General features: G+C 41.0%; 1 protein-coding gene across 1 annotated transcript in view; it reads right to left on the bottom strand.

The window, feature by feature from the left end:
* LOC124551228 (microtubule-associated protein futsch-like) overlaps positions 1-21,383 on the bottom strand; it is a 365,786-nt gene that overhangs the window by 303,712 nt on the left and 40,691 nt on the right. The window contains exons 4-6 of the mRNA XM_047126221.1: positions 10,488-10,661; positions 6,730-6,906; positions 4,562-4,735 (exon numbers count right to left, since the gene is read on the bottom strand). Of these exons, the coding sequence (XP_046982177.1) occupies positions 4,562-4,735; positions 6,730-6,906; positions 10,488-10,661 (525 nt within the window). The remainder of the gene's footprint in view (positions 1-4,561; positions 4,736-6,729; positions 6,907-10,487; positions 10,662-21,383) is intronic.

Raw genomic sequence — 21,383 nt, 5'->3', positions numbered from 1 at the left:
GGTTCTTTATTCTGTCCCTATGTATAAGTTACATACTCACAGATGTATGGTAACAAAGATGTATTATAATCCAATATAAACAACAAGACCCAAAATGACTTTTCTGTAAGAAGCACATCAAAAAATATCTGCACAGCATTTTTCTATTTAAAACAACAACAGCACAAAATTTACAACACTGTCACACTGCTTTTCAATGTACTCGATCTCCCTCTGCACAAGCTTTCCAATACCCTCAGGGAAAAAAAGTTTATAAATTGAACATCGAACCATGTATACATTGCTTCCTTCACAACATCTTCATCTACGGTTATCTGACAGGTTTTTAAATCACCCTTAAGTGAACCACACAAATGGAAATCTGACAGGAATGGATCAGATCAGTACTTTAAGCAGGGTGCTCAAAACACTTCTAAATGCATGTTCTGAGGAGTTCGAAGAGTGTGAGTAGCATGTTGCGTCAAAAAAATAATGCTATTTGACAAAAGTTCTTAGTGTTTGTTTCAAATTAAAGGCTTCAGTTCATTGCCAAGCATATCACTAATATCACTGTAATGTTCACTATAGACACCTTTTCAAGATAACAAGATAAAGTTCCACAACTGGTCCTTGCGTATCCCAAAAAACCTGAAAGCATCAGTTTTCCTGCAGAAGACTGACTCTCAAATTCATTTTTTGCTGGAGATTCAGGGCATTCCCATGCCATGCTCGTGCACTTTATGAAAGTTTAGACTGTTATGGGAGATATCATATGCAGGAACCATGGATAATGTACACTGTTTACCACTTCACTAGAGACAGTTGTCAGTTATCCGAGATCTGGTCATGGACTTGCTCAATAATGTATGTGAGTCAACATCCTACTCTTTCCTCGGTCTTCCTTTGTTTGGCCAATTCTGAACTGTTCAATCTGCATGTAAGCACTTTTCCATGGTAACACATTGCCCTTATAGTGTTCTGAAAGTCTTATATGGGATTCTGCTTATGATGGATCTTCAGACTACAAGAAACAGATCACAGAATGCTGTTCTTCATTTTTGTGAATGGAAAGCGGCACTTTACAAGAGCCCAAAGCAAACTTACATGATAACACTGAAACCTACCACAAGCGAAGAAACACTGCCAACTAAAGCTGGTGAGCACAGGAAGTCTTAGTGGCAATCTATGGACAACTACAACAGAAGTGCAGACTCTAACAGACTTATCCTCGTGTATCAAACTATCCATTAAGAAATGAAATATTATGGTTCATTGGCCATTCTCAAATTGACAACTGATCGGTATTAATGCTTTTGCAGTCCTTCCGTGACTGTATTCCTTTACTGTGTTTATAGGAAAGCATCATACCACTTCAAAACCCTCCTGGGGCTAGTGTTAGTCTGCCACACCAGCTGTTGTTTCCGTTTGTTGCGAAATATAGCTCTTAGGGCTAAGAAAAGTATACATCCTCCCAAACAACACTGTTTTAAAGGTTCTTTGGAAGTATGCTTGCCACCAAAGAAGTTTCTCAAAGAGGCTTGGGAAGTGTGTGTTTTGTGGACCTTGGGCAGAATACTTACAACCAACTTAGCGGTTTTACAAAGATTTTGGGAATGTATCTTACCACTTCTGGATGTGCCTGACATCCTGTGGGAGTATGCTGCACTAAGAGTGTAAAAACTGCTACAACAATCAGTTTCTGTTTGTCGTGATATGGTTACTGTTGTCACTTCTGAAGTTTGAAAACTTGCTACATTTTTACAGTGGGAAATACACTTACCACTACAAAAACAGCTCACAGAGTGACTATGGGAGATATTCAGACTACCAAATTTTTGGTTCTAAATCACAACAAAAATTGTTAAAAAATAAATATAGCAATTGAGCATAATTCTAGTAACTTTGCTGAGCCACTAAAAAAAAGAAAGAAAGAAAGAAGAAGAAGGAAATGTGTGCTCTCACCTCTACAGGCATAAGTGTACAAACAGTTATTACAATAAACTATTGTACAAACAGTTATTACAATAAACTTTTTTTAAGATTATGAATGCAGTACAAATCAGGACATACATCTACTCCTAAGTGGATTCCCTGCCTTAATGCTTTCGCTGCTGTGGGAGTGTACAGGTCCTGTTACACCATTCCTCAGGTGTTGTGGACATCTGAATACACCCTGAGCTACTGACCTCTCACTTTCACCTCTTAGTGAATAAAAATGTTTCAAATATTTATCATATAAAATATGATAAAATATGTTTCTCATTATGTGCTCTCATTAGCAAGGGCGAGGGCGAGGGTGGAGTGGTGGGGGGAAGGGGGGGGGGAGATAGCCTTCTGCTCTCAATTTTAAATAAAATTTTGATATTTCATCTACATTTCGTTCACTGCAACATATGGACTGAAATCAACCATATGCAAAGTTTATGCAATGCATTTTTATCTCTGCAAAATCTTTACAATTTTACGCAATGTTTTACTTAATTTTGTGCAGCACAGTAACTGTGGCATAAACGAAAAGAAATTCAGGTCGTTATAGAGGGAAGATATAAGACTGTACAATGTGCAAAATTCAAGTTTTTTCACCTAACATTTCTTGATCAGAAGATAAAGTGTTACATATCAGCCATAATGCTATCTCTCAGCACAGCCATCAGCATTTGGCAGGCACCGTAAAGAACGCCGCCTCAGCACAAAGTGCAGGGAGCACGCCTGAAGCAGCGAAAGGGTTACCATTCGAACAGGGTGTTTCACAAATACTTGTACAAACTTTGGGGCCAAGTTCCTTACAGCAAAACAAGAAAAAATTGATATAAACATCCGTCCAAAAATCTCATTTTCAAGTCATTAACGAATGCTGACAATCTAGATGATTCGAGCTCATCAACACAAACTCAAAAACGAATGCTCAAAATGTTCTCCTCTGGTTTCTAAATGCGCATGCACTTATCCAATCACAGATTGTCAAACCATTTCAAATACTGCCCGTTGGTTTTGAGTGGTTTCGCTGGCTTCCATGACACACGAAGGAGGTGTTTCTGCAACCTGGTGGTCTGCTGCACTGACTAACTGTTCAAATTGTCCCCAGAAGTAATAACCCAATGACTGAGGTTGGGAAAAATGCTGGCCATGGAAATTATCGTCTTCTAACTATTCATTTGTCATGGCAGATAACAACCAATCCATCTCTGACAGTGAGACTGAAATGTGATGGAGCTGCATCATGCATGAACCACATGATTCTCCTTTTTTGCATGGGCAAATTTTCCAGTAGGTCTTCGACAATGTAAATACAGTCTCTCTAGGAAGTACCTGTAAAATGTTTTGGGAAAACATATGGTCCTACCAGTCAGTCACCTACAATTCCAGCTCACACATTATGCTTAAACTGATGCTGACATCTGGTTTGTGGTGCAGCATGACTGACCCATTTGTAAACAAAACTGAAGACGGAAAGAACAGATGGCAGTTTGTGCAGCAAATCACAGGCAAAAGATCTCCTTTAGTGGGTAATCGGAAGGAGTAAGGTCCTGCACATCCTGAAAATTATACACATACACGAGTTGCTCTTAAAGTATCCTCTACGCAAATCTTGGCAATGTACCACTTGTCAGGGCCACTTACATTACACTGACACCTGACTCCTCTTTGACAAGACTCAACAACGTGCTCTTCTTGGTCAGGCATATGAGCAACATGTGGTCTTCGTCGGTTAATAGTCTGTGGTGCTACATATCCTGTATCAGCAACATGATAATATACAATGACTCAGGTGTCTTCAGTCTGGAAATGCCATCTGATATAGCTGTGCAGTCACATGTCCATTACTATCTGCGTGACTACACATAAAAATCACGTCTGACTGCTCACAGAATGAATATCCTGCCTACTATCTGTGTGACTACACATAAAAATCACGTCTGACTGCTCACAGAATGAATATCCTGCCATTTATGAATGAGGCATTTTCAGTGAACTCACTTCTTGTTGTAATTGTATGCTATGGACATTTTGAAAAAAGATGAATGATGAATAGATGTAACAACACCATCTAGGATACAATGAGTCAAATGCGAGTATAGATAAGAAAAGTTGTTAGGTGGCATGTAGAGAGGCAGTGAACGTCAACTTTCATTACTAACTCAAAAATGAAAGCATTTTGAACATATGGTTCGTTGGTTGGTTTGGGGAAGGAGACCAGACAGCGAGGTCATCGGTCTCATTGGATTAGGGAAGGACGGGGAAGGAAGTCAGCCGTGCCCTTTGAAAGGAACCATCCCGGCATTTGCCTGGAGCGATTTAGAGAAATCACGGAAAACCTAAATCAGGATGGCCGGACGCGGGATTGAAGCGTCGTCCTCCTGAATGTGAGTCCAGTGTCTAACCACTGCGCCACCTCGCTCGGTTGAACATATGTTTATATGAACTATCTCCTTGTTTTGGTAAAAGGAACCTGCCCCCTAACTTTCTTAAAGTATTTTTTAATTTCCTGATACTGAATAATGACTGCAAAATCCTGTTGTTTGAAAGATAGTGAACAATTTTTAATGTCTGAACCAAATAATTTTAGCTCTCATTTGTATACCTTTCGTGCCGATTTCGTATTAACATCAGCGTGGATCGTGTTTGTACTAGAACTCTTGACCTTGTCCACTGTCCTCAGGCCACTGCTGCTCTTTTTTTGCTTTTCCAAGTCTTCTGGTCTTGGTTCAGACTTAGATCGTGTTCGAGATTCACTTCCTGAAATCACAAGAGCCCCCTGCACAGAGAGAATGTGATGTCACTGATTAGTTCACACATCAGCCTGTCGGCACGAGTTGGTATACTGTGTATGCTCTCTGCTACTGTAGTTCCTTTAGAAATAGAGGAGTGTTTACAATTTCCCTTACTGCTCTTTCACCAAATAGAGTTACATAATTACAGATGTATGGTAAAAAATGACACATGCAGAGATGTTATATTAGAAGATAAAACCATGCTTTAAGTTGGATACTACAGATAAGCCAGAAAACATGCTCCAGAAAGGATACTTTTATATAATGGTCAAAATGTATCTGCGCAACTTTTTCTCTTAAATACAACAACACAAAATTTATGACACTGTCATCTGCTTTTCAGCATCCTTGTTCTATCACTGAACAAGCTTTTCAATGCCCTCAGGAAAAAAGTTTTTTTGATTTAACAGTGACACACGTATGTACCACTTCCTTCATATCTTCATTAGAAGTGAATTGATGGCCAATTAAATTATATTTAAGCAGACCAAATAAATGTAAATCTGACAGTGTAAGGTAAGGACTGAATGCATAGTGCTCCAACACTTCTAAATGCATATTCTCAAGAGTCTGAATAGCGTGGGTGGTGATATGTGGATGCACACTGCCATGCAAAAATAGAATACTGTTCGACAGTATACCACTGTGTTTGTTTCAAGCTGCAGGCTTAGTTCACTGCTAGTAACATTTCTGTAATGTTCACTTTTTACTGTTGCCTCTTTTCAGGGTAATTTTCCAGAAATGGCCTGTGTGTGCCCCGAGAAAACTGATAGCATCATTTCTCCTGCCGAGGATTGACACTCAGATTTCTTTTTCACTGGAGACCCAGGATGTTTCCGGTCTACACTTTGGTGTTTGCTCATGCTCTGACTTTTGTTCTCTGCATCAAGGTAAAGAACTCATGTTTCCATCTATAGTGATGAGTCATTTTAAAAACATTTCACCTTCATTAGCATGGCAGCCCTGCAGCTGCTGATGGATTCTCACATTATTCCTTTTGTGCTGTTCATTGTGTTATTTTGGAACCCATCTCTCAGAAACGTTAAGAAAGTTTAGACTGCTAAGAGTGAAATATACAGAATCATGGATAACATACAAGGCTTGCCACTTCATCAGATACAATTTTCGTTTATTCAGTTTATTCAAAATTAGGTCACGACCTTGGTCAGCATTGGTTGCATCTGGACACCTTGCTCTTTATTCGTCCTTCCCATTTGTTCGACCATATTTAACTGTTTAATCCAATGGTAAACATTTGCCATGGTAAAATATTGCCTCCATATCGTGCTGAAAGTCTTCTATGGAGTAGAGGTTACTTAAACTTATGGACTGAATTTTTTTCAGGTTCATGAACATTTATTTTTATCTGTTATTACTTTTATGTTATAAGTTCATGTACTGACATGTTCCATGACCTTGGAGATTTGCTCCTCAATTTGGTCCTATGGAACTTGATGTGTAAATAAATAAATAAATGCATCTTCTGACCACAAAACATTGGTCACAGGCTGCTGTTCTTCATTACTACAAATACAGGGTAACAAAGCCACATTTGCTTCACAAAAGTGCAAAGTGAACTGATATGACAACAATGAAACATGCCACTAAAGACAAGAATAATGCAGCCTATGAGCTCATGGGTTCAATTCATCCTGGAAACCGAATGACAACTCGAATGTAATCACAGACACTTAGTAATTTAGCCTCATATACCTCAATGTCCACAAAAAGGAATATTAGAATTTACTGATCATTCTCCAAGTCTCTCCTACCACTACAAGTTTAAGTGCATAAACAGTTCTTACAAAATGCTGTTTGATCACGAATGCAATACAAATCAGAACGTACAACTACTCAAAAAGTGGATTCCCTGCCTTAACATCTATGTAATAAGTAATTACTGGAATAATCTGTTGGATGAAAGACAATGAACAACTTCTGCTGTCAAAACCCAAAATTTCTAGCTGTATTTGTGTACCTTCTGAGGTGAGTTCGTATCATCGCCAGCACTGACCGACTTCGTGCTAGAGTCTTTGTCATTGTCCGTTGTCCTCAGGTTACTACTATTACTCTTTTTCTGCTTCTCCAATTCTTCTGGTTTTGTTTCAGACTTGGAACACAGTCTAGATTTATTTGCTGAAATCACAGGAGTCTCCTGCAAAGTGAGAATGTGATGTCACAAATCAATGCATACCTCAGCCTGCCTGGAAGAGTTTGTATTCTGTGTGTGCTTTTTGTTTCTGCAGCTGCCCAAGACACAGAGGATTCTTTACATTCCCCTTTAACATACAGCCAACAAATAATGTTACATCATCACAGACGTACTGGTAGCAAGGAACACATAAACAGGTCTTATAGTCCAAGAGACAACACAATGTAAGTCATTGTACTACACATAATCTAGAAAAATAAGTAAGTTACAGAAATGGCTCCAGCTGCCAGAGACTGTGGTCATGTGTGTGTGAGTTGCATTTGTGTTTATCTATTTTGAAAAAGGCCTTATTGGCTGAACGCTAACTTTCCGACAGTCTTTTTGTTGTATCTTTCTGCATCTCTGTTATATGGTACTAGCAACTATCCTTTTCATTATACTGTTCCATTCCAGAAATGATGCTTTTATATCACACTGCTGAACCTGATTCAGAAACCTCAATTCTGGAACTTATTCCTTTAACACACTCAGGGTTGCCACAAGTTTCCCGATGTGAAATTTCCTGTTTTCCAGACTCATTTTTGGAATTTACCCTGATAAATTTTCAGATCTGAAGGGTAAGTAAACAGATTAAATTAACAAAAAATGTAAGGACTTGTATTTCTGAATGTATTTTAAATCAAACTTTGAATGAGTAGCAAGTTAGTACAAGGGTCATTCCAAAAGAAATTAACACTATTTTTGTAAAAATACAGTTTCAATTCTGCATGTGTGAAAGTTTTACAACGTGTAGATACATCCTTCCCACTTGTTTTCAAACTTAGTTCAACCTGTTCCCGTGAGTGGCACCGTCACAGCATGTCTTCAAGATGGCTGCTACACTTGACGTTTGTCAGAAGCAACGTGCTGTCATAGAATTCCTGTGCTGTGAAAATGAGACAGTGGGAAACATCCACAAGAGGTTGAAAAAGGTGTATGGAGATGCTGCTGTAGCTCGCAGTACAGTTAGTCAGTGGGCAAGCAGGTTACGTGATGAAAGCGGGCACGGCAATATTGAGGACTGTCCTTGCAGCGGCAGGCCTCGTACTGCACACACCCCAGACAATCTGCAGAGAGTTAACGAATTGGTGATTGCTGGCAGACGCATCACAGTGAACAAATTGTCATGCTACGTTGGGATAGGGGAAGGAAATGTTTGAAGAATACTGAAAGTGTTGGTGTTTAAAAAAGGTTTGTGCCAGGTGGGTTCCCAGGATGTTGACAGTGGCTCACAAAGAAACAAGAAAAACGGTATGCAGCGAACTTTTGGAACAGTATGAGAATGGTGGAGAGGAAAAATTGTGACAGGTGATGAAACATGGCTCCATCATTTTTCACCAGAGACGAAGAGGCAATCAATGGAGTGGCGTCATGCAAATTCACACAAGAGAAAAAAATTCAAAACCTCACCTTCTGCTGGAAACGTTATGGTTATGGTGTTTTTCGATTCCGAAGGACTCTTGCTTGTAGACATCAAGCCAAGTGGAACCACCATAAATTCTTATGCATATGTGACGACACTGAAAAAACTTCAAGCTCGAATGAGTCGTGTTCGACCACATCGGCAAAAGCAGGATGTTTTGCTATTGCACGAAATGCACAGCCACATGTCAGTCAAAAAATCATGGAAGCGATCACAAAACTCGGATGGACAAAACTGAAACATCCGCCTTACAGTGCTGACCTGGCTCCGTGTGACTATCATCTCTTTGGGAAACTGAAAGACTCTCTTCGTGTAACAAGATTTGAAGATGATGACTCCCTAGTGCACGCTGCCAGACAGTGACTCCAACAGGTTGGTCCAGAGTTTTACTGTGCGGGTATACAGGCACTGGTTCCAAGATGGCTTAAGGCAGTTGAGAGGGATGGAAATTATATGGAGAAATGAAAATATTGCTCCTAAAGGATGGATCTACACACTGTAAAACTTTCAAACATGTAGAATAAAAGATGGATTTTTTTTTAAAAAATAATGTGCATTTCTTTTGGAGTGACCCTCGTACAACAGCAAACCAGCATAAGTTGCAAATTTCACTTTTTATTCACTTGATGACTAGTTGCAAATTTCACTTTTTATTCACTTGATGACTAGTTTTGGGCCAGGACCCACTTTCAAATCATTTAGTAAAATAATACTTCCAAAAATACAAGAACTTTGTCAAAAATATATACATATTATGAAGTGCAAATGAACAGTTACAGCACATACAGATAACTGCAGAAGATTATTCCAGTATGCTGGAAGGTCTTGACAGGGAGTTATTGTCTTCTTTACAGGATTTTTGATCCAAAATGTATGTAAACAGGTAAGCTGTGTAAATAAATGTCATTTTTCAATAAATGATTTCTGTGTTAATTAACGAGGTAACCCAAACTTTGAATTAACACCTGTTTCTCCCACACAGGATTTATCAATATTCCAGGTGAGATAATGCATCAGATAAGAAATGTGAAAGGAAGATGTTGTATAACGTAATATTAAAGTTTTGAAAATAAGAATGACATAACTGGGTACGTATAGTGACATTTTCCCTGCCAAATAATACTCAGTGTTTTGTCAAACAATAAAAAGTCAATTAAAATCTATCAATGACAACCACTCCAAAGTCCTTCATGAGAGGCCTGATCTCTCCATCAGTTCCATTTAGTTCAGTGGTCCCCTTGCCCAGTTCATTAACTTGCTGGATAATTAACTACCTCTGTCTAACTCTCTTGGCTTCTTCATATTCTTCACATTGCTTCTGCTTTAAAACCTCACTATACCGATCTCTAGAGCTGCAACACTCCTGAATCACTCTTTTGATAAGTACTACAATAAGTTAAATACCTGCAAAACATCACACTGTACAGCATACATGCATTGAGACACATCTCAACTCCTGAAATAGACTGCCCGAAGTCTCTCGCCTGTCGAACATGCACTGCAGTCCCGAGTCTGTGGATAAGTCAAGAAAAGCTGCCGATTTATGCCACACACAAGCAGACCTGGCCTGCAGGCAGATCAGAGACCACATCCAACAGGTTGACCTGCACTTCAGTGGGAAGCGACAGGCCTTAGATAGGTGATCCTGATTTCTCAAGAGATACACGCAGAACTGGTCCACAGTTCTGGCTCATGCACGTGTGGCCAGCTATTCACGCCCACAGTCACTTGTCACGACACCATGTGAGAACTGCACCCACAGTGATCAATCTGTGCAACAAACACTAGTGCGAATACTCTTGAGATCTAAACAAACTACTACTCACGGTTCCCTGCCTCTCTCATAGGCAGCTGACAGGAAGCTTAGGGGAACGGTGGAGAGGGGAGAAGTGGTGGGAAGGACACAGTAGGGAGGGGTGCACAACAAGATTTTCTTTTTTTCAAATTTCCCTGAATTTGTGGCAACTCTGATACCACTTTACCACTTGTGTGTGTGTGTGTGTGTGTGTGTGTGGGGGGGGGGGGGGGGGGTTACTATAATAAGTGAACGCCTTTCCCCCTGACAGATCTAAGAATTTGATATTACAAAGGTAATGGAAACTGTGCAGTTTTATATGCATACCTCCTTTGCAGACTTTGTATTGCCGTCGGCATTAACTGCTTCCGTGTTACGAGTCTTCACTCGGTCCAGGATGCTAAGGTCATTCCTCTTCAGCTTCTTTCTTTTCTGGTCTTTTAGTTTTGAGTCAGCGTTCAAACGTTTTTCAGGTGCACTTGCTGCAGTGATAGGAACCTTCTGCAACACAAGAATCATGAGTCATAAACCAAATCATACATCAGTTCCTCTGCATACCCTTTGTCTCAAACACAGCAGTTTTACTGTATAAAATTTTCTCACTTTTGAGCTACACCATGTTTGATTACACACTCGAGCTCTCAAAGATATTCACCATCACTTTCAATGGGAACAGACTGACATGCAAATCACAGCTCCTGGCAGTCGGACGGTCCCTGACAATAAAGACGGTACACAGTTAATACAGGTCTAATTTTAAATAAACACTACATGACTTGAACATTGAAAAAATTTTGTACACAGACTCCACTGTGAAACTACCAAAGCCATAGCAGTTTTAATGTTAATATGCAAGAAGGCATATGCTGAAAGGCAAAAGTATTACTTATGCATTACTTTAACTAGTCAGGATTGAAAATTTATGAAACAAATTATCTATAGAAGACTGGAAGAACTGTCATAAGATTAATTTGGGTTCTGGGGAAATGTAGAAATATATGAACAAGTAAGGACCCTTTGACTTATTCATGATAGATAGACAAGAAACAAATCTACATTTATAGCACTTGCAGATTTACAAAAAGCTTAAAACAATGTTGACTAGAATATACTCTTTCAAATCCTGAAGCTATCAGTAGTAATGAACACACGGTGAAAGGTTATCCACCCTTCCTTGTATAGAAACCAGACCTGTTCTGAAAGTCAAAGGACACGAGAGGGAGGTGGAAGTTGAAGAAACTGAGTCAGGATTGCAGCCTAACCACAATGCTATTCGAAATTAGAATTATTAATACCTTCAGCTGCTGACGGGTATTGATTATATATCAACAGGGACAGGTGAAAATGTGTGGCCTGATTGGGACTCGAACCCAGGATCTCCTGCTTACATGGCAGACGCTCTATCCCTCTGAGCCACCGAGGGCACAGAGGATAGTGCGACTTCAAGGACTATCTAGCGAACACCTCCCACGAGACCCACATTCTCACCTTGTATGTCCACACACTACATTCGTAGTGTCCCTACCCAACACACTCATTACTCATGGAAGACATTCTTACCAAGTCCTGTAAGAGTTTGGGTAATATGTGTGCATCCGCACAGAAGGAGGAGGTCATGGCTGGTATTGCCAGAACTATATGCACACATATTACCCGAACTTGATAAGAATGTCTTCCATGAGTAATGAGTGTGTTGGGTAGGGACACAACGAACGTAGTGTGTGGACATATAAGGTGAGAATGTGGGTCTCGCAGGAGGCGTGCTCGAGATAGATCCTGCAGTCACACTATCCTCTGTGCCCCAGATGGATACAGCGTCTGTCATGTAAGCAGGAGATCCCGGGTTCGAGTCCCAGTCAGGCCACACATTTTCACCTGTCCCCGTTGATATATATCAACGCCTGTCAGCAGCTGAAGGTATTAATACATAATTCTAATTTTGTTCTAGACGGCTGCAGGTCATCAATGGTATCTTTCGGACACGTCCGAAAGAACAGACACCATATCCGTATAAGTATACAATACTATTCCCCATCAGTATACTGTACCAGCAGAAAAGGAAACTAAGCAGAAAATCAGAAAATAAATTAATGTTCACAAACAAGAAATATGACATTGTAATTATGTCATACACAGTAAAAGTTTGGAAGATCAGTTTAATTGAATGTAAAATGACTTGAATACAGGTTATGAGACCAAAAATAACAAAAGTAAAAGGGCAATGAAGTGCAAGTAAATTAGAATCAGATTTGAAAATGCGACACTAAGAGTAATGAACAAATTTTGCAGCTTGTGCAGCATAACAACTGATGCTAGGAGAAGTGAAGAAGGTATAGAATGTGGACTGGAAATGACAAGAAAAATGTTTCTAAAAATGAGGAATATTTTAACATCTAATAAAAGGTTAATTTGATAAGAGTATTTTCTTCAAGTATTTGCCTAGAGTGGAAAATTGTACAGAAGTTAAATGTCTGCAATAAATAACTGAGACGAGAGAAAAATAGAATATTTTAGAATACGCTGCTACAGGAGAATGCTCAAGTTAGATGAGCGCATTGGGTAACTAATTAAGAGGTACTTAAATAGGGGAGAAATAAAGTTCATGGCACAACTAGACAGAAAGATGGAATAGGACACATCCTTTGGCATCATCTAAAAATCTGTTTCCAGATAGTAAAAACACTCCACGATATCAAAATAACCATTTTGGTTCCGATTAATAAAAAAGTGGAAAAAATTGCAATCATAAAACATAAAGTATATGAATTAAGAGCATGTGCATTGTTAACACAATCATGCTGCACAAACCTACTACATGCAAATTAACTGCGTGTCAATTATCTTGCACGATCACTAAAGAGCACAAAACTCCACAATGTCTCAGAGTAGGGCAGCAATTGGCACTTTGAGACTGAAAGAACACAGCTGGGGGACACAGCTTCCTGAAATTGATTCAGTACATTTTATAAATAATGGAAGGAGCAAGCCAATAACTCACCACCTAGTGAAGGTGTCGTGCGGTCTTCAGAAACAAAGCCGAGACTGTCAAGTTTACTAAGCTTTCGGATGAGCCCTTCTTCAGAGAAAATGGAACATATGCACACAAACATTCACCTGCACTGCTACACCATACAGGCAATGCAGCTCAACAGATTCAATTATGGGCCTCACAATATCTGAACTATATAACTATATTTACATCCAAGGACTTCCCATTATTACACCTGCATTTGCATGACTGCTCTGTAATTCACACTCTTCCACTCATAAACAGCATGAGGCAATAAAGAACACTTAAATCTTTCTGTGTCAGCTCTTATTCCCTTATTTTATCACAATGGTCACTGCTCCCTATTAGGTGGGAGTCAAGAAACTATTATTGCATTCAAAGGAGAAAGTTGTCGATCTCATCACAACGAAAAATGCATCACGTCTATAACATTTTCCCCCCTTCTCGCAATTTTGTCAATGCCTTCTGTTAATCCTATCTGGTACGGAGCGTACAGTGCACAACAATACTCCAAAAAAATGGACAGGCATAAAAACTTTTAGGAATAGAGGGGACCACCCACCGAAAAGCAGAAGCATTAAGTCATAGACAGACACACGAAAATGGAAACTTGCTAGCTTTCAAAGTAATCCTCTTTTCAGCTAGAGTACAAGTAAACACACACACACACACACACACACACACACACACACACACACACACACCCCTAGGCCTGCTCCTACATGGCACTGGTCGGAGAGACAATGCCAGTGCGGCATTTTGTCAGGTAGACTACATTAGGGTGCAAGTTGTGTCAGATGGGGTTTGTACATGAAGAGGGAGAGGAAGGTAAGAGGCAGAGAGGGGGTGGGGATTGGGGTTGGGGTTGAGTGGCTAGTGGCTCAGAGGGAGGCAGCCATTTTGCCAGTTAGGAACGTGGGACAGAGGGGTGGCTGGTGTGCGGGCAAGGCCACATGATGCACAATTGTCAGAGCCGGTGGGGAGCTGTTGGCTGGACAGTGTGGAAACAACAGGTTACCGGAAACTGGCCAAGTACAGGAGTGAAGGATGTGTTGCAAGGGTAACTCTGATGTTCATAGAAGCTGGTGGGGAAGGGAAGGATCCAGATGTCCCGGGTTGCGAAGCAGCCACAGAAATTGAGCATATTATGATCAGCTGCATGTTATGCCACAAGGCAGTCAACTTTTTTCTCGACAACAGTTTGGTGGTGGCCATTCATAATGGTGGGCAGACTGGCTGGCTATCGTACCTACACAAAAAGCTGTGCACGTGTTTGCAGCATAATAATCTTTTTAGTAAAACTGTTGCACTTTATAAATGTTGTGCAAATAAATTGCAGTCTTCGGTTTGCCTTCCAACAACATTTTTTTATGAGATGGTTCCAACTTAAGTGGTACATAACTGTAATCTCTAGGCATTTAACTGAATCGACATCCTTCAACTTGTGATTTATCAAATAACCAAAATGTGAAGGATCTTTTTTAGTATTCATGTCGAAGAGCTCCTCGCACTTCATTTCAAGTAGTAGAGGGTACAGCAATTTGTCACAATGATGTTTACTGCATATCTAGATTTCAATCCCCGTGTGATCATCTTCAGCGCTAAAGAACATGTAAAGAAATAGTTACAGTAATGTAACTTGTATACCTTTTTCAATCCACAGTTGCACAAGATTTAAATGTTGATGTTGATGTTGTTGTGGTCTTCAGTCCAGAGACTGGTTTGATGCAGCTCTCCATGCTACTCTATCCTGTGCAAGCTGCTTCATCTCCCAGTGTCACCACCAACCTACATCATTCTGAATCTCCTTAGTGTATTCATCTCTCGGTCTCCCTCTACCATTTTTACCACACTGTCCTCCATTACTATGCCTCAGAACATGTCCTACCAACTGATCCCTTCTTCTAGTCAAGTTGTGCCACAAATTTCTCTTCTCCCCAATTCTATCCAATACCTCCTCATTAGTTATGTGATCTATCCATCTAATCTTCAGCATTCTTCTGTAGCACCACATTTCGAAAGCTTCTATTCTCTTCCTGTCCAAACTATTTATTGTCCATGTTTCACTTCCATACATGGTTACACTCCATACAAATACTTTCAGAAACGACTTCCTGACACTTGAATCTATACTCGATGTTAACAAATTTCTCTTCTTCAGATACACTTTCCTTTCCATTGCCAGTCTACATTTTATACCCTCTCTAATTCAACCATCATTTGTTATTTTGCTCGCCAAATAACAAAACTCATTTACTACTTTAAGTGTCTCATTTCCTAATCTAATTCCCTCAGCATCACCTGATTTAATTTGACTACATTCCATTATCCTTGTTTTGATTTTGTTGGTGTTCATCTTATACGCTCCTTTCAAGACACTGTCCATTAGGTTCAATTGCTCTTCCAGGTCCTTTGCGGTCTCAGATAGAATTACAATGTCATTGGTAAACCTCGAAGTTTTTATTTCTTCTCCATGTATTTTAATTCCTACTCCGAATTTTTCTTTTGTTTCCTTTACTGCTTGCTCAATATACAGATTGAATAGCATCGGGGACAGGCAACAACCCTGTCTCACTCCCTTCCCAACCGCTGCTTCCCTTTCATGCCCCTTGACTCTTCTAACTGCCATCTGGTTTCTGCACAAACTGTAAATAGCCTTTCGCTCCATATATTTTACCCCTGCCACCTTCAGAATTTGAAAGAGAGTATTCCTGTCAACATTGTCAAAAGCTTTCTCTAAGTCTACAAATGCTGTACATCAACAATAAAATACATAACAGTAAATGTAAGTTAAAACATTAAAAACACTTGTATTCACCTATTCCTAACTGTAAACTTAGACATGCATGCTACCTATTCCGATTGGTACTTTACATGTTTTTTAGCACTGAAGATGGCCACACAGTGACCAAAATCTAGATATGCGATAAACGTCCTTGCTTCTGATTGGTGAACTCTCTACTAGTTGAAATGAAGACAGTCGCTTGGCTTAAATGTTTCCTTATGGAATCAAATCTCACAGTTTGTTGTTCAGGGGCAATTGCCACTTTCTGCATCATGCAGATATCTTGCCTAAATCATATTGTAATTTATTTTGGTTGTCTGATGACTTTACTAGACAGTAAGTGGTCTATATAAATTAATAACGGCAGAAGGCGTATTACTTTGAGAACTAGACATACATTCCTTTGAGAATTTAGTTTCACTAGAACTAGTAACTGTCAGTTACTAACAAGGGAACCTCCCCATCGCACCCCCCTCAGATTTAGTTACAAATTGGCACAGCGGACAGGCCTTGAAAAACGGAACACAGATCAATCGAGAAAACAGGAAGAAATTGTGTGGAACTATGATAAAAAAAAGCAAAAATACAAACCGAGTAGTCCATGAGCAAGGTAGGCAACATCAAGGTAGTATGCGCTAAGGGGCGCCGTGGTCCCGTGGTTAGTGTGAGCAGCTGCGGAACGAGAGGTCCTTGGTTCAAGTCTTCCCTTGAGTGAAAAGTTCACTTTATTTTTATTTTTGCAAAGTTATGATCTGTCCGTTCGCTCATTGACGTCTCTGTTCACTGTAATAAGTTTAGTGTCTGTGTTTTGCGACCGCACCGCAAAACCGTGCGATTAGTAGACAAAGGACGTGCCTCTACAATGGGAACCAAAAACATTTGATCGCAAGGTCATAGGTCAACCGATTCCTCCACAGGAAAACACGTCTGATATATTCTATACGACATTGGTGACGGCATGTGCATCACATGACAGGAATATGTTGTCGACCCACCTAACTTGTACACTTGGCGAATGGGTAAAAAGATTCTTCTACATTGCCCAATTTAGGTTTTCTTGTGGATGTGATAATCACTCCCAAAAAAGTGATGAAAACATAACGGACGGACTGATAATAATTGTCTGAAAATAAAAAATTAAACTTTTCACTCGAAGGAGGACTTGAACCCAGGACCTCTCGTCCCGCAGCAGCTCACGCTAACCACGAGACCACGGCACTCCTGTGCTCATACTATCCTTGATGTTGCCTATCTTGCGCGTGGACTACTCAGTTCGTATTTTTGCTTATTTTTTTCACAGTTCCACACAACTTCTTCCTGTTTTCTCGATTGATCTGTGTTCCATTTTTCAAGGCCTATCCACTGTGCCAACTTATAACTAAATCTGAGGGGGGTGCAATGGAGAGGTTCCCTCGTAAGAACTGCGATCTTTCTGACAGTCGTACAGCTGAGACAATACTCCATATGCACATGATCTGACTGGAAGCCACTTGTGAGGAACTGCGTCAGAAAACTTCTAGCACTCTGGAAAAGTCAAACCCACTCAACTTTCCCTGTCAATACCTCTCATTACTTTGAGTGAATGAAGAGCCAGCTGTGTTTCAGAAGAACAATATTTGCTGAATCAGTGCTGGTTATGCATGAAGAGACTGTTTTCTCTGAGGTATTTTATAATGTCTGAAGACAGTAAATATTCCAAAATCACATTGCAAACCAATATCTTTGATAGGGATCTGCAATTCAGCAGATAGAATTACAGCTTTTTCCTTTCTTGTGTATTAGTGAGGCCAGTGAAACTTGGCAGTCTTCAGGCACAGATCTTTCAATGAGTGAGCAGTTATATACAAATGCTAAAAATGGAGCTACTTCATCAGCATACTCTGAAATGAATGTAACTGGTATTGGCATAAAATACAGCCAGAAGACGTTTCTTTATTATGTGGCTTAAGTTGCTTACTATACCAGTACATCAAATAGCATAATTATATCTAAAAACAAAGATGATGTGACTTACCGAACGAAAGCGCTGGCAGGTCGATAGACACACAAACAAACACACACACAAAATTCAAGCTTTCACAACAAACTGTTGCCTCATCAGGAAAGAGGTAAGGAGAGGAAAAGACGAAAGGATGCGGGTTTTAAGGGAGAGGGTAACGAGTCATTCCAATCCCGGGAGCGGAAAGACTTACCTTAGGGGGAAAAAAGGACAGGTATACACTCGCACACACGCACATATCCATCCACACATACAGACACAAGCAGACATATTTAAAGACAAAGAGTTTGGGCAGAGATGTCAGTCGAGGCAGAAGTGTAGAGGCAAAGAAATTGTTGAAAGACAGGTGAGGTATGAGTGGCGGCAACTTGAAATTAGCGGAGATTGAGGCCTGGCGGATGACGAGAAGAGAGGATATACTGAAGGGCAAGTTCCCATCTCCGGAGTTCGGATAGGTTGGTGTTGGTGGGAAGTATCCAGATAACCCGGACGGTGTAACACTGTGCCAAGATGTGCTGGCTGTGCACCAAGGCATGTTTGGCCACAGGGTGATCCTCATTACCAACAAACACTGTCTGCCTGTGTCCATTCTTGCGAATGGACAGTTTGTTGCTGGTCATTCCCACATAGAATGCATCACAGTGTAGGCAGGTCAGATGGTAAATCACGTGGGTGCTTTCACATGTGGCTCTGCCTTTGATCGTGTACACCTTCCAGGTTACAGGACTGGAGTAGGTGGTGGTGGGAGGGTGCATGGGACAGGTTTTACACCGGGGGCGGTTACAAGGATAGGAGCCAGAGGGTAGGGAAGGTGGTTTGGGGATTTTATAGGGATGAACTAACAGGTTACGAAGGTTAGGTGGACGGCGGAAAGACACTCTTGGTGGAGTGGGGAGGATTGCATGAAGGATGGATCTCATTTCAGGGCAGGATTTGAGGAAGTCGTATCCCTGCTGGAACGCCACATTCAGAGTCTGGTCCAGTCCCGGAAAGTATCCTGTCACAAGTGGGGTGTAAAACCTGTCCCATGCACCCTCCCACCACCACCTACTCCAGTCCTGTAACCCGGAAGGTGTACACGATCAAAGGCAGAGCCACATGTGAAAGCACCCACGTGATTTACCAACTGACCTGCCTACACTGTGATGCATTCTATGTGGGAATGACCAGCAACAAACTTTCCATTCGCATGAATGGACACAGGCAGACAGTGTTTGTTGGTAATGAGGATCACCCTGTGGCTAAACATGCCTTGGTGCACGGCCAGCACATCTTGGCACAGTGTTACACCGTCCGGGTTATCTGGATACTTCCCACCAACACCAACCTATCCGAACTCCGGAGATGGGAACTTGCTCTTCAATATATCCTCTCTTCCCGTTACCCACGAGGCCTCAATCTCCGCTAATTTCAAGTTGCCGCCACTCATACCTCACCTGTCATTCAACATCATCTTTGCCTCTTCACTTCCGCCTTGACTGACATCTCTGCCCAAACTCTTTGTCTTTAAATATGTCTGCTTGTGTCTGTATATGTGTGGATGGATATGTGCGTGAGTACGAGTGTATACCTGTCCATTTTTCCCCCTAAGGTAAGTCTTTCCGCTCCCGGGATTGGAATGACTCGTTACCCTCTCCCTTAAAACCCACATCCTTTCGTCTTTCCCTCTCCTTCCCTCTTTCCTGATGAGGCAACAGTTTGTTTCGAAAGCTTGAATTCTGTGTGTGTGTGTGTGTGTGTGTGTGTGTGTGTGTGTGTCTATCGACCTGCCAGCGCTTTCGTTCGGTAAGTCACATCATCTTTGTTTTTAGATATATTTTTCCCACGTGGAATGTTTCCCTCTATTATATAAATAGCATAATTATGTACATGATAGCAGACCACTGACAGAAATACTCTGTTTGACACACAGTGTTACGACAGCTGAGCTATTGGTCTCCCAGCAGTGTTGTTACGCGTGCTCACTGCAGCTTCAGCAGTCAGCGTGCAGTCAGTGATGCACCCTCTTCACAGCCTAGTTCGACTAACAATACCTGCTAAGCTTTTTGGTGTCTGTTTCTTCTCTGCTTCTGAGGAATATAGTACCATGCAGAATATTAATAGGCTAAAAAGCTAGATCCCAAATCACACTTAAACTGCAACTCAGTCCCGAGGTGAGAAACTGCATCCCTGTCTTACAACTTTTAACCCAAGTATTTTGTTTTCAGTCTACTGTTCTCACTGTTACCTCTTTGTTTTTGAGGAATTACTAATCTTTTCCTAAAGCTAATATCTATTTTACTGAGAATTTCAAAACATCACTCTCGTCGCATCTGCCACTACAATTTGTTAGGCACTTCTGTGTACTCTTGTTGTATATATGATCCAACCAGCTGAGTACACAGTGCTGCTGTCATGGTATGTACTTATTCCAACTCTATTAGTCCATCTCCTGCTGCCCCTCCCTCAGTCCATCTACTACTCCCCTTCTCTTTCTCTGTCCATCTGCTCCTCCCCCCTTGCCTATCTTCTCCTCCCCCCCCCCCTCTGTCCATCTGCTCCTTCCCCCTCTGTCCATCTGCTCCTTCCCCCTCACTGTCAGTCCACACCTCGCCCCCCCCCCCTTCCCCCCTCTGTCCATCAGTGGTTGGTTGGTTGGTTTTGGGGAAAGAGACCAAACAGCGAGGTCATCAGTCTCATCGGATTAGGGAAGGAAGTCGGCCGTGCCCTTTCAGAGGAACCATCCCGGCATTTGCCTGGAGCGATTTAGGGAAATCACGGAAAACCTAAATCAGGATGGCCGGACGCGGGACTGAACAGTCATCCTCCCGAATGCGAGTCCAGTGTCCATCAGTGGTATCCGAGGTTTCAGGGACATAGTATTTACGTGAGATGACCAACTATGTGTGTCAGACATTATTTGCTGCAAGAGAAACCATTCCCTGTGGGTGAGCCACATATAATGGACAGCATATAAATAGAGGAATGGTCTCTACATAAATGAATCCTAGTTTACATCACAAAGCAACACATGAAGCATCATTTTAATTTTACGAGAAACAGAACTGCCACATCTGCACTGCAGATCAATTAAGGTCTGTTCTCTCAGCTGATAGTCCCCGTTTAGCTTAGGAAATAACTACAGAGAACATTTTCATTTGGTAAATGTGAGAACCCTTTATCACCTATCAAATATCCATGAAAGGAACCTCTCATAATAGAACACTGCCTGTGCACAGCATGGTGTAAAGTATCTTTCAGCGGACACTGAGGCTACAATGTCTTTCAACAGGAGCGGTGACAGATCAGGTGTACGGAAACAACACTCCCAGTACAGGACAAGTCATGTAAGACATAACACACTTCTATTTTGTGAACGGATTGAAATATCGAAACGACAAGTTATTGACACAAATATAGCTTATTTGAACAGAACAATATATCTATTTT

Source organism: Schistocerca americana, chromosome 9 (assembly GCF_021461395.2).
Source record: "Schistocerca americana isolate TAMUIC-IGC-003095 chromosome 9, iqSchAmer2.1, whole genome shotgun sequence".
NCBI lineage: Eukaryota > Metazoa > Arthropoda > Insecta > Orthoptera > Acrididae > Schistocerca > Schistocerca americana.
Note: the sequence above shows the minus strand (reverse complement) of the source record. Positions and strands in the feature narration are given on the sequence as shown.